This window comes from Pimephales promelas, chromosome 4 (assembly GCF_988280905.1).
Source record: "Pimephales promelas chromosome 4, fPimPro1.hap1.1, whole genome shotgun sequence".
NCBI lineage: Eukaryota > Metazoa > Chordata > Actinopteri > Cypriniformes > Leuciscidae > Pimephales > Pimephales promelas.
Genome location: NC_142772.1, coordinates 34,150,679 through 34,165,044, shown reverse-complemented (window position 1 = coordinate 34,165,044; position 14,366 = coordinate 34,150,679). Strand labels below are relative to the sequence as shown.

The window sequence follows — 14,366 nt, the reverse complement described above, 5'->3', positions numbered from 1 at the left end:
AAACTTTTTTTTTTAAATGTGCTTGAGTGAAATTCAGAGTGTGCTGAAGTTAGTATGATTTTCTTTAAATAGGTTTCTTGTGCTTTGTTTAATCAAATCATACAGTAAAACATATGTTGTAAAAAATAATTATAATTTTTAAAAATGTTTTAAAATGTAATTTATTCCTGTGATGGTAAAGGTGAATTTTCAGCAGCAAATACTCTAGATTAGTCTTAAGTGTCACAAGAAAGATCCAAATTAGAATACTGATTAGGGGCTTAAGAAACATTTCTTAGCAATGCTGAAAACAGTTGTGCTGCTTTTGTGGTAACCACCATTATATATGCATTCTCTTTTAGGATTCAGTTCAAAAGAACATTTGTTTGAAAAAGAAAACTTGTAACATTATAAATGTCTTTACTGTCAACATTTTTTATAAATTGACAGCATGTTTGTGTGTTTATATATATATTAGATGGAGTGACAGATTGAAACACTGAATTTGTTACATACCTGAAATTCATGTGCTTTAGTGAAATTGGTGTGCTTTGTATGTGCCACAGCTAAATAACCAATGACCAAATTAATAATTAAAAACACTGAAAGCTTTATTCCTCACAAATAGGATGTTCAAATTCTGTGAAATTAAAATGAAGTTTCAATAAAAACAGATTAGAAAAAAGCCCTGATCTCTGTTCCGGAGAAAAGACAGAGTAAAAAAACAAATGTAAATGTCTAAGAAATTTGCCAGTAGAACTTGTCCATGTGTTCTACTTACGATTTCATTTTTCTCATGGTATTTGGCTAAAACCCCTTCATTTTTAATACCAAGTATATCAAAATGTATTTTTAAAAATGTCTATTAGAAATGTCTATATGCTAATGTCTATATCTTGTACAATTAAGGAGCTTCTTCATCATCCTAATAAGTAAAAACCCTGTGAGACATGCATTCAGATACAAAAGGCCATTGATTAAATGTCTTATTACAAAATGTCCTCACTGGCATGGTGATAAAATGATGCTGTATCTCTGCACAAATTGTCCTCACTTGGTGCTGAGATTCAGGAAATTATGCGTTGCACTCCTGATCATATTTATTCGTTAAAGGCCACAGCATATCCCGCTGTACGAGTGGAGGCCTCAGGGTTGAGTAATTGATATAGCTGTGTTAGCTGACTGAATTTGTTCCACCTGAGCAACTTTCTGATCACCTAGCATTTGGACTGTGCTCTCTGTGTGGTTCTGGCCCTGAACGGTCTCAGAGTATCTACATTTCGTAGAGCCGCACTGACAACGGAAGTACTTTTTCTTAATTAGCCAATAGGGATCCCCATAGTCAAACCTGATGAAAGAGAAAAGAATGGATAAATACGACAAATAATAAGGGATAAAAAGAGCTAGAGGTTTATAGAAAAAAAATGTAAAAAAATTCTAAAGGTTTACCCAAGCTCGTTTCCAGCTTGAATAGGCTTGCTTGCATAGAGTGCAATTCGAGGAAAGCGCATGTCCTGGTGTTTGGTGAACACACGGACAGGGAACAGATTGGGTTCGCAAAGATGATTCATAAACCTACTAACATTACCATAGAACCGGGCATCAATGCAGTAGACCTCTCCAACCTGGAAAAAAAAAAAAAGATCACCATTAAATACCCCAAAATACAAAGCAATTCAAAAGGTGTGCTTAAGCTTCATCCACATTTTAATATACTTTAGCGCCCCCTGGAAGTCATAAGTATGAAATGCATTTTCTGATCATTTCTAAATAAATTTTGCTTTCTAAATGCAAAATTTTGCCAAGACAAACCTCTATACTTGCCTTATTGTCTAGGTTGAACATGTACGAGTCATTTTCCCGAATATTAGCTTCTCCATCTGAAATGATTTCACCTGCAAACCTGCACACAGAGCAAAATCCGTAGGGCAAAAGTATTGAACTAAAACAGCATGAGATTAATCAAGTCTGAATAATTAATAACTCCCCTAATGGCTTTCCTTTTTTTTTTTTAGAAAATGTCACATTAAATTAATATGGTTGACACTCAAGTCAGTAGGAAAGTTTTTCAGAACACAGGCAGTGCTGTGTGTACTCCTTTCATAGTAAAACACTATAGTATACCAGGTTAAAGGGATAGTTCTCCCAAAAATAAACATTTTGTCATTCCTTACTCATCCTCAAGTTGTTCCAAACCTGTGTGAGTTTCTTTCTTCAGTTAAACACAAAAGAAGCCATATTTTTAAAAATGGAAATGAAACAGTTAACAGTAACTATTGACTTCCATAGTAGGAAAGAAAATACTATGGAAGTCAATGGCTACCGTTAACTGTCTGGTTACCAACATACTATTTTATAATATGTAGAGACAACTATAATAAAAGCCAATAAAAACAGTGGTATCCAAACAGGTGTAAAGCAACTGATCAGAGGAGAGGGTCGTACTCGCATACAAAGGTTCCCTCAGGAATATCCTGCAGTGCTCTGACCCCCCAGCCCATCCTCTCGGTCCTAAACACCTGCAGTCTCACCCTGAGGATTAGAAAATTATGAAGTTGTGAAAAATATTCTCTGAATGTGTTGTAAACTCTGAATTTATGCTCTCATATGCAACAGCACATATATATATATTAGTTATATTACCGAAGGCCATTCTGTATCACTCTATTCCGGCACGTTCTCCAACAGGAACAGGCGTGGTTACACTCAAACAGGAACGGTGGATCATTCCTGCTGAACTCTTTCAGCAAGCGGCCATCCTGGGTACCAAGAAATCAAAAACACGGATTTTAAGAATCATTAATAATAAGCAATACTCGTATCCCCTTAAAATCACAAGGCTAAGATGACATCACAGTAGAGTCATGGTTAGTGACTATTGTTTATGTCACTGTATTATTACCATGTCATTTATTCCACTTAAATTAATAATTTAGCACTAGCAGCATCTTACCTTGTCATACCAACAGCGCATGCTGAGCTGGCCACAGATACAGCCGCTGGACGCACAGTCATCTTTACAACTGCAGTGCTATTCGAGAGAGAAAGAGAGAGAGAGAATTTCATATAGCTCTAATAACAGCATTTACCGTATGGCTTTTGACACTACAACAGTCTCTTACCTGTAAGTGAGTTATGTTTTCGTCTATATTCACTTGACATGTAAAACAGTTCTCTGGAACATATTTGTAGTTGCTGGGGCAGGGCTCAAGGTCCACCCCATTCACACAGGGCACAGGGACGTCCTCATAGCCTCGGGACACATCTCTGAAACACCACACACAACAGTAACACAGTGATGTAAGATTTCCCTACATTCTGCGTCAAATATTTTTGGGGCCGATCTTCCTTCTTGGCTGCACATGTTCGGAAATGTGTGGAAAATATAGATTTATTGAAGGCAAGCTAAATGAATGGGATAGTGAATCAGCTGCAGCCAGTTTTCATAGATTTTTAGCATGGATCTGAAGCTGCAAAGATTTCCTTGTTAATATGATTCATTAAATTCATAGCACTATTAATTGCGCTATCAATAGAGAGTAGAAAAAATAATAGTTCACAAAACACGGAAGCCTAGTTGAGACAAACTAAATCCATAAGAAATGCAACAACGTTTACAAGATGCTTGGAGAAAGGACAGAACTTTTAAAATGCTGACTGTGGTAAAACCCTGATCTGATCCAAGATTTAATCCATGTGTTCTTGCATTACCTGCAGAGGAGTCTTTCTCTGAGGCCGTCTCTGCCTCTCCTAGCATCTGTCAGCTTCTTATTGGTGTTCAGGATTGTCCACATCTTAGAATTTATAATACAGCAGTCCAAAGGGGTCTCGCCGTCCCTGTTCTTCAGATTTACATCTGCTCCTCGAGACAGAAACAGCCTACAGACAAAGCTTCAGATTATTAACTGACAGATTCAACAACAAACCTTTGTAAATTCTTTAATGATACAAACATTAGGGCCGTGACACACGAAGCCAACGGTCAAAGTCTTTTGGGCAATTTTTTGCAGTGTGTCCTCACGTCGACGGCAGTTCGGCCGATTCAGCGTGTTGAAATCACTCTGATTACGGTTGACTTCATTTACTGTTTGTATCTGCTGTCCTAGTTTTGGCTTCTATTTTTGAATGAGAAATATAGACTATTGATACCTAGACAATTATTTCCTTAGATGCAGTGCTAGTTCAATGTAAGCGCAGTTGGGTTTTGTCACCGCTAATTCTTTGATGTCAGCTTGGTGTGTCACGGCCTTAAGATTCATTCAGGGATTCCCAAAATTCAGGGTTATTGAGAGAACTTCAAAAGGTTAGTGAGTTGAAGGGGAAAAAAGCCATTACAGAGTGAAATCATAAACATTTAAAATGTAAAAATTGAACATTAAAAACAATCTAAATTAAACACTTAGATAACTAAGATTACAGGTCTTTAGCGACCCAGATCTATATCTAACACGGATGGATCTCTACATGTCTCAATAACATAAAAAAATATATACTCTCCTGATATTAGAGAAACAATTACAGAAGAATATAATAAAGCATATTTTGTTACATTTTGGATTTTGGAAGGGTTCACTTTGAGCAAATGTTTTAAACCATCATCACAACCATCATTGTCAAAGGTCATTTCCCAGTACATTCAGCATCTGGCTCATATTCCAGATCTCAAACATATTACCAAAACTATAGTTTCCAACATCTTCAAAATCAATATTTTGACAGCTTCTTCACCAGGTCCACCATCAAGTGACAGTGACACTAATATCTGATTGCGTTCATTACTTTTCTGACTTAAGCTTTTCTGATGATACTTCCTATTCTTTTGTTTTCTGCCTGTGGTAGCTACGAGTGAAATGTCTTGTGTTTCAGAGTCAGACATTGCCAATTTGTGGAATAAAGGTGAATTTCACTTATTCAGTCATTAAACATTCAATTACTGTTGTGCAGAAAAAAATATATACTTACACTGGTAAACGCCTTTGGTTGTTAGCGACCCTATACAATTTATTTGTACAAAAAAATGAATGTGAAAAAAAAATACTTTTTTCTTGTTATACAATTTATACTAAATTGATTTAGGAATCCTAAAAAGGTTGATGTCTAACTTTTAAAAAATTAATGAGAGGAGGGTGGTGAATGATGTCCCGGGTCCCTAAAGACCAGAGGTATGCTTTAAGTTTTAAAAAAAATGTTTGATTTGATTATTATTATTATTTATTGTTTGTTTACCTGCATGTCATGTGAACATTAACCAACATCAGAGGTTGTGAACATACAAATTAAATCAATAAAACATTAACTTAAAATATTCAGGAGTAATTCAAGCAAATATCTTAGATCAAAGGTGTTCGGCTGACAAAAAAGTTTGGGAATCCCTGGATTAATCTATTTATTCTGTATAAATTGTTTAGATATATGTTAATAGGGAGCATAACACAGAGACAGTGTAAAAAGGGAAAACTATAGGGGGGAAAAAATACAATAATGCTCAAAATTAAGGTCAATATATTTTGGAAATTTCCTTTATCCAATACATCCAAAAGTCATTTATTCAAGCAGATATGAAATGTACTTGGGTGCCTATTGCCTACAGAGAAACCTGGTGCGTTTCTTTTAGTGTTCCTCAGTTGGCCTCGAGTGAAATTAGTTCCCTTAAGGAGCCTTTGGCACAACATTAATAGATCCTTTATATTTCAGTGCTCGTATCATCAGCAAACGACACACTCGTATCATAAAAAGGCTTTTGCTTCCAGTTATCTAGGTATACCCTCTCTGTTCTACACTTACATTACACAGTCCAGCTGGTTCTGTCTGACAGCGATGTGGAGAGGTGAGTCTCCATGGATGTTCACAGCGTGTAGGTCAGATCTCTTTTCAAGCAGCAGCTGAGCGATCTCATCACAGCCAGAGAACGCTGCCCAGTGGAGGCAGACATTCTCCTCCTAGAAATCAGACCACAAGCAACATTCATCTCTGGTGGATATATTCTCAAATCCATCACTATACTCTACCATTCAAAGGTTTGGGTTCAGTAAGATTTTTCTTGTCTCTTATGTCATCTTAAGCTTCAAAAATACTGTCAAAACAGTAATATTGTGAATTATAACAATTTACGGGTTAATATTTTAATATATTTCAAAAGGAAATTCACTCCTGTGATTGCAAAGTTGAATGCAGTGATGTATTTGTACAGTTTCATTTTAAAGATCATCAAACAAGGTGAGATGAATAAGGTCATCAAAAAGCTGAAATATGCAGACACAGACCTTGTCTCTTATTTGGACATCGGCTCCTGCTGAGATTAGCATCTTCATCTGCTCTAAACGCATATTCTCAGTTGCCCAGGTAAGAGGAGCCCACCCGCCATCATCCTGACCAGAGGAACCCATAAACCCATCATTATTACAATATATATATATATATATATATATATATATAGGTATATATATATATATATAAATATGGCATGTACACAAAATTTATATTTTATACGTCAATAATAAACTTGTGCACAGTGTTACCTTACAGTTGACATCTATGGATGGCATGGAAAGGAGATACTGCAGCACATCTGTGTGTCCTTTTCTGGCTGCCAAATGAAGACACGTGGAGCCTCTCATATCCTGCAATTTGAAAACATGAATTACTAGATTTTAGACACGCAAAATACTTGGCATACAAGTCTCAGTATGTAGTATAAAATAGTCATAGCAAAAAAAAAAAACTTATTTCACAGTTGAATGACAGATAAAGGGCTGCCATTGTACCTTATGACCTGTAGAAGCACCAGCTTTCAGCAAGTATTTCACTGTTTCTAGATGATTGTTCTCACAGGCGTACATAAGAGGAGTTCTCTGCTCCACATCACACATGTCCAGGTTTGCACCAGCCTATAGAAAGATAAAGAGATCATTCGCATTACTAAAATAAAAGTAATTTAAGTTCATAAACATGTTATGTAAAGCAATGGCAGCTGCATCACATACTTCACAATAAATAAATAAAAAGTTTGTGGGTCAGTACGATGATTTTGTTTTGTTTTTTAAAGAAAGAAATTAAAACTTTCATTCAGCATTCAACAGTCAAGGATACATTTCTTAAAAGTGACAGTAATGAATTTTAAAATAGTTACAAAGAATAATTTATTTGTAACAATAGAAAAATTCATTAGTCACTTTTTTTTAAAATAAATGCTGAAATTTGTATTCATCAAAGAATCCTGGAAAAAATGATCACCATTATGTGAAGAATGTGAATGTGAGAATATCAAGAAGCACAACTGTTTATAATTGTGTCCAAATCAGCATATTGGAATAATTTTGAATAAATTAAAAGGATTGTGTGACACTGAAGACTGGAGTAATGGCTGCAAAAATTCAGCTGTATCATTTCTTGCCACCGCTAACAGGCGAACAGATCCTCCTTGATTGTGCATTAGCATTGCAGTACCTGCACTAGTATATGGCAGATCTCTTTATGGCCCTCCTCAGCAGCACAATGCAGGGGAGTCTTTCTCTTCTCGCTGTCCATCCGCAAGTTTGGGTCCACACCTTCTACTGATCACCATCAAAACAACCACACATATCAATCATAAAGCTGTTTCTACTATCATGATATATATATATATATATATATATATATATATATATATATCTGCCATTCAGTTTGGAGTTCAGGAGATTGTCTTGACCAGGACCACACCCCTAAATGCATTGAAGCAACTGCTGATTGGTTGATTAGATAATTGCATTAATGAAATTGAACAGGTATTCCTAATAATCCTTTAGGTATATATATATATATATATATATATATATATATATATATATATATATATAATCTTACCCAGCATATGCAAGATCCTCTGGAGCTCTCCTCTCTTAGCAGAGAAATAAAGCTGCTTTGGGGGCAGCTTGAATTTCTTATACCTTTAAAAAAAAATATGCAATAATTGTTTTAAGTTTATGCACTTATTTGATGATACAAGATAGTAGTGGTAATAGGGATACTTACTTCCCATCCTCCAGGGCATTTAAAACACTTTCCATTGATTCTCTAGCAGGGTCAACAGCTCCACCAACAGTTACAGAGTCCAGTTTAGCCCTGCTGTGAGAAACAATCATAACGGATATATAACAAAGTAACCAGGGTGAGCAAAAACACATCACAACATTAGACAGGTGAAATGAGCTGGAAACAAATCCAGTTAAACACAATCAAACAACAGGATCTAAACTTACTCCATTAAGGCGGTGTCTCTTTTGTGTGCGGGCACAGCAGCTGTTGGCACTGCAGTAACACAGTCAGGTTTGGGGATCGTGACCTCTTTAGCATGACTAGCCTCCTCGCCGCAGTGGGGGCAGAAGACCTGACCTCTGATCAGAGACGCACAGCTCCGGTGAAAGCGGTGAGAGATGTTGCCATCTGGCTGACATTCCATAAACGTCCCCTGGATTAAACAGACCGCTATGATATTAGTTTTGCCATTTCAATGTATCAGGGTTTAGTGTCCATAACTGAGCTATTAAAAGCTGCACTTTTCCACCAAAAAGTGGAACTATGGGCTATATGCACGCATAAATTCCGCATTTGACGCAAGGATGCTCATCCATTTCCGGTTGTGGAGATTAAAGCGGAGGAGAACCGAGGAAAACGGGATTATGGCAGAGTCTTCAAAATTTACTGTCCTCCAGTCTTTGAAATGAAATGTACATACATTTAGATGTAATTTTATATATAGTTATATTTATTTAATATAATTTTAAAAAGAAGCATAAACACAACGAGGGGTGTCTGTTTTATCTGTTTTTGTGACTAACGTTTCTTTAGTATAACCATGGAGTATAAAATTCAATATAAATTCTCGGTATTGCATTGGACTCTACGATCGGCGGAAGTTATCGAGCATCCCTAATGCTTCACCGGAAATACCGCCGTGCATAGAGCCCATTGTTATTTTTAAAATCATGCACACCCACAAGACAGTAGACATTTCAGTGTGCAAAAAACACTTAGTAATCATGGCTGAGTGAGTGCTAATAGCGGATAAAATTTGATAACTGCATATTTCTATAGCGGCATTCCAAGACCATCACAGAAACTATTCCCCTATCTATTTGTTTATTAGAACAAAAACTAAAAACAAAAAAAAGTCTAATATTAAAAAAAAAAAAAAAAAAAAAATCAGTTGTTTGGCACCATTGACTTCCATAGTAGATAAAAAAATACTATGGAAGTCAATGGTGCCAAAGTTCCAATCGTTCTTCAAAATATCTTCCTTTGTGTTCAGCAGAAGAAAGAAACTCATACAGGTTTACAACAACTTGAGGGTGAGTAAATGACAGAATTTTCATTTTTGCGTGGAGTATCCTTTAACAAGAAACATTTCTTAAGCCCCAAACCAGCATATTAAAGGCCCTGATAATTGATAATTCAAGCGAAAACGAAGAACGAACTGTTGTGACGTAAGACGTAAAACTAAACATCGTTTGGAGTTCTTTTTGGGAGTTTGAAACAGTTTGCCAAAAGATAAAAACCTTTGTACTACCATTGGTCCGTTGCGATTACATAATATGTAGGTGTAGAAAATGAAGTAAAAATGAAACGAGACTCTAACACTGTTTTATATGTTTCATGTTTAATAGGGTAAAGCTGCTTGATTTTTAAGCAATCAATTGTATAACATGATGTATAAATAAATGGCCAAACTCAATATAAATAACTACTGTGTCGAATTGCAGAGCTTGGATTGCACCGCAGGACAAACGCTGAAAGAAGACGATTAATCGCTCGTTTTCGACATGTTTACTTGGAATTTGTCAGCTCATGGAATGTCTGAGAAGTGATGTACATTAATATAGTGACTGTCTGTGTGTGTCGACAACTGTCGGTGCTCGGAGAATTGGCCTTTAGAGTGATTTCTGAAGGATCATGTGACACTGAAGACTGGAGTAATTGCTGCTAAAAATTCAGCGATGCCATCACAGGAGTAAATTACCTTTTGACATATATTTAAAAGTTAAAGTTATTTAAAAATTGCAATAATATTTGTACAATATTACTGTTTTTATTGCATTTTTTTTAAATGCAGATATTGTGACAGTGTGTCCACTAAAGCGTTTTTATTCAGCTGAAAACGCCAGACGCTCTGCTGAAGACGCCGTGCTTTGGCCGCTTTAAGAGCATTTTGACAGCGCTGCGTTTTTTCCGTTGAGACGTTTTGTTGCTAAGATACAGAATATCAGAAGCACAGTTTACTTGTAACTGAATTCGCAGATAGTTTGTTTCATACTAAAAATACATTTTCACCCATTTTGTTTGTTTAGCTCTGTTTGTTGATGTCCATGTTCAAAAAGAATGTTGTGACAGATGGTCGGTGTGGTATTAGCCCCACCCCTCCTCCACTGTGATTGGACGGCTGGGTAAAAAGTGACAGTGATTAGCGCTGTGTTTTATCCAAAGTTGAACATTTTTCAACTCTCCACGACCAATAAAACAATGCTGGGCGCTCGGCACTTCAGCGTGAAAAAAACACTCAGCGCCACTTTACGCTCATGGCGTTTAAAAAACGCGGCACTCCCATTAAAAATAATTGAAAACATACACCAGGCGCGTGGAAAAACACTTTGGTGGACACACGGCCTAAGAGGCATCTTTCAAAACTTTTGACTTTTTTTACTCACAGCCCTGCAGAAGAAACCACAGCCTGGGCAGCTCTGGTGTTTCACCATGCCCGCACGATGATCCTCGCAAAGCACGAGCAATGGAATCCTCAGAGAGGGACGCATCATTTCCTGCTTCAGAATCACTTTCCGACATAAACTCAGCTAGAGAGAGACAGAAAATCATATTCACTCAAAAATCCAGTTAATGTCCACTTTCTAGAAATCTATTAAACATTCGGTCAATCAAACACAGTAGTATAATCTTATCACAAAGACATTGCAATATGCTAGTTATTTTCACACAAGTGTGTGAACTATATCACCCTAAAAATGACTGTTGCAGCAGTGTCAATGTAGCCAATGAGTTTATTTTGAAAATAAGAGAGATGAAGCATGCTCTACCTTTCCATCCACACTCTCTACAGCCATGCACTTGCCCTCAGCCAGAGTTACTACATCAGGGTTCTTCGGTGTCTCCATGCGACAGCTACACAGTGGAGGTTCCAACATTTCATCAGCCTCCATGTTCTCTTTATCCTCCGGCAAACCTGATAAACACAAAAAAAACACCTGCACTGCTCAATTTAAGTATAAATAACTGGGTTAAAGAACTTCCTAGAACAACAGCTACTAGAACATCCTATGCCCTAAAATCTTCCTTCTCAAACTATTTCTTTCCATGATCTAATATTAGTTTAAGCATTAATGTGCAACAAAAAGGTTGTTTATTATTACACAAGAGTCTGCATGTATGTTGCCATGTGATCTTACTGCCTCACAAAGTCAGAATGCTCTGTCTGAAACCTGTCTCTGCTCATTTTGAGATCAACCTATCAGATGAAAACAAACAGACAGGAAGTATACGCATTTCGTGAGGTGGTAGCATGAGATGCATAAAAAGCAAGCAAGCAGTGGACCTCAATTCTAATGTCTTCAGGTGCAGATATCCTCTACCTGTGGGAATTGCTGTGAACATGCTATCATGAGCAAGAGCATGTAGAGGCAGCTCTGTGTATTCTTCAGCATGGCCTTGTGGAACGCCCTCCGATTCCTTGTTCTTGAGCAGTTCCGCTGCATTTTCTTTCTCATCCCGTGAAGTTTGCTTCTCTGGTTTTTCAGGACTAACTTTTTTTTTGAACGCCTCCTCAATGGACATCTGCCCACCTTTGGATCCTGCTGTATGTGAGGATTCCTGCAGGAAAACAAAGATCTTAAATGTTCAGATTTAACTGAGATGGATGACTGAATCTAATGTGCTAGATATCAGACCTGCGCATTTGAGGACAACGAGACATTCTGTTTCTTGGACACTTTCGGTTTCTTTTTGGGAACAAAATTATATAAGCCCATTTTTCTTTTCTTCTTCTTGGAGGCTGCAGAAGGATACAAAGAAAGGAGCATGCCATTTGTTTTACTCTTGTGTGTTCTAAATTTAATTCAGCTTAGCTTTTTAGCTAAAAAAAAACTCTACCTGTTTGTGTTGAGTCTTTTAGTTCCTGAGGTAAAAGGAGATGCTGTGTGGGTGAAGACTCCACGTCTCTCTCGTTCACGCTTTTCACTCTGATCATTGTCTTTGCACGTTGTTGCATTAACAAAAACAGACATACATATAATATATATATGTGTCTTTTTTTAATCAACTTTTGGGGCAGAACGATTTTTTTTTTTTTTTAAATAATACTTTTATGATGCATTAGATTAGTAGAAGTGAAGTGAAAGTAAAGATATTTGTCACAAAAGAGTTCCATTTTAAATAAAATCTGTTCTTTCAAACTTTCTAATCATAAAAGAATTATGAAAGCTTTCATAAAATCATAAAAGCTTTTTAATACCATCAGGGGTTGAGGGGGCTCACTAAGGTACTCATTTAACCTATTCATTCGGATCAGAGGGTCCACCCATTCATTTTTTTTCTTGTCCTGGGCCCCATTCATTTTACAACCCACCAGTACAAATCTTCAACCACATTCTGAAATGTCTGTTCATCCCCTACTACACTTTTTGGAGATTATCAATAATCATGTTTCAATGCACCTTCCACATTTATTACTAAGATGCCTGCATGCAACTAAAAAGTAAAAAACATAAGCAAGCAAACAGCAGGCTACCTTCAGAGCAGATGGAGCTGGTGCTGGTCTAACCATCGTTTTCCAAGCCAAACGTGGAGGAGCAGGATTCACAGCTTTAAGCTCCTCCGGCTCTCTCTGAGCATCCCCTTCGTGTCTGGCTGCAGGTAAGAACAAAGTAGGGATGCTCTTGGCACTCTGTGTTTCTGGAGCATCTTGTTTATCTAGCTGGATAGAGTCATGATTTCCTGACATGGTGTTTTCAGCTGGTGGCTTTTGGGGTGTCTGACCAGAGTGAAGCTGAAAGCTGGGCCCTGTGCTCTTCCTGTTGCCCAGAGAGCTCTGTTGTTTACCAGCTTTTGGAGCACCGCCGAGGGATTTAGGCTTCCTGCCTCTTTTTGGTGGATTCGCAGGGTTTTCCATACCTAAAACCATACAGTAATAAAAACTAAGGTGTGTAAACAATGTGTGTTTTTTTTATTTGATAAGTGAATAAAATCTGAAGAAATCAATTAACTCACCTTTCTTGGACTTGGCCATGGCTAAGGGAACCTGGAGCAATCCAAGACCACATCCAAGTTCCTTCCTCTATATGAGAATTTACAGTGTTATATTATATTATATGTTTGCAGTCTAATGGAAATTTATTGTTCCGTAAAAAAACATAAATAGAGCAATTACGGTTCAAGATATTAGTTAGAATATATTTAAACAAAAATTATACTTATAGGCCATTATCCATCTCTGATGGGCTGCGTTTCAAAATCTAGTAAGATGTCTAACGTTAGTCCTAGATCATTTTGGCTGTGTGATTACATCTTACCAGATTTTGAGACAGCAAACAAATATGTATCTTTGGCCCTCTAAATTAAAACGCTAAATCATTCTTTCGTAGTAGCATTGCTGAAGAGAGATGGCAGCCCACTATCATCATCGTGATTTAATGCGTCTTATTAACTGGGAAATTAAACATAACAACATTTGTTAATGTTTATGTCGGATGTAGCGCGCTCAAAGTGGGATGAACAACATGTAACAATGTAGCTAACACATAACACGCGCATGACATCAGCCGCAACAGCAAAATTCTATACGAAAACATTCATGCACCTATAAATCAACGTCGGTCTAGGGACATTAATCCTCAAAATAACAGCTTTGCTTAAACTTACCCGTTAACTTATGATGGTTTGCATTTTTGTATAATAAGGTTCATTCCGAAAGTTTAGAGGTTTGCCTTCCTCTCTCTTTACTTCCCTGCTACATGCGCCCTACGACTGTCATGTGACCACACAGCGCCTCTACTGGCCAGGGAGAGGTTGAGGATTTGGGAAGCGATTACAAAAACAGGTTTAACCCAACTTGTTACACTCGACTAAACTTCTCAGTTACAAAACTATAGTATTATTTTCTGCCAATATGTATCACTTTATTTGAGATTCACATATGACAATATAATTTACATTTACTTTTTTGGTTTGTGGGGAACCTCAACAAATTGAGTCCAAAGAATTAAAGTAAAACACCATCTCCGATGCACAGCAGTAATCTCCTTAAAACTGAACTGTATAATTTCTCCTATTTGCTTTATGGTACACCTGACAGCTTAAAACAGTACTATTAAATGAAGCCTATCAAAGATTTATATCAATGTCACAAG

The 14,366-nt window shown here is 37.0% G+C and overlaps 1 protein-coding gene across 4 annotated transcripts; it reads right to left on the bottom strand.

Moving 5' to 3' along the window:
* Window positions 1-565: 565 nt before the first annotated feature.
* On the bottom strand, window positions 566-14,016 carry ehmt1a (euchromatic histone lysine methyltransferase 1a). Of its 4 annotated transcripts, none has more exons than XM_039659171.2 (24): window positions 13,879-14,016; window positions 13,228-13,294; window positions 12,749-13,131; window positions 12,112-12,211; window positions 11,910-12,013; window positions 11,595-11,832; window positions 11,043-11,188; window positions 10,659-10,802; window positions 8,217-8,425; window positions 7,990-8,082; window positions 7,822-7,904; window positions 7,426-7,532; window positions 6,744-6,866; window positions 6,498-6,599; window positions 6,243-6,347; window positions 5,764-5,918; window positions 3,691-3,858; window positions 3,102-3,246; window positions 2,933-3,010; window positions 2,623-2,738; window positions 2,425-2,511; window positions 1,804-1,882; window positions 1,429-1,604; window positions 566-1,327 (listed from the first exon to the last, which is right to left on the bottom strand). In XM_039659171.2, exons 2-24 carry the CDS (start codon window positions 13,244-13,246, stop codon window positions 1,126-1,128), a joined length of 3,162 nt encoding a protein of 1,053 aa, XP_039515105.2. In that variant the 5' UTR covers window positions 13,247-13,294; window positions 13,879-14,016; the 3' UTR covers window positions 566-1,125. The 4 variants fall into 4 exon arrangements, with proteins under 4 accessions (XP_039515105.2, XP_039515107.2, XP_039515106.2 ...); XM_039659173.2 differs by having other exon boundaries at window positions 7,426-7,529; XM_039659172.2 differs by having other exon boundaries at window positions 7,990-8,079.
* Window positions 14,017-14,366: the final 350 nt, after the last annotated feature.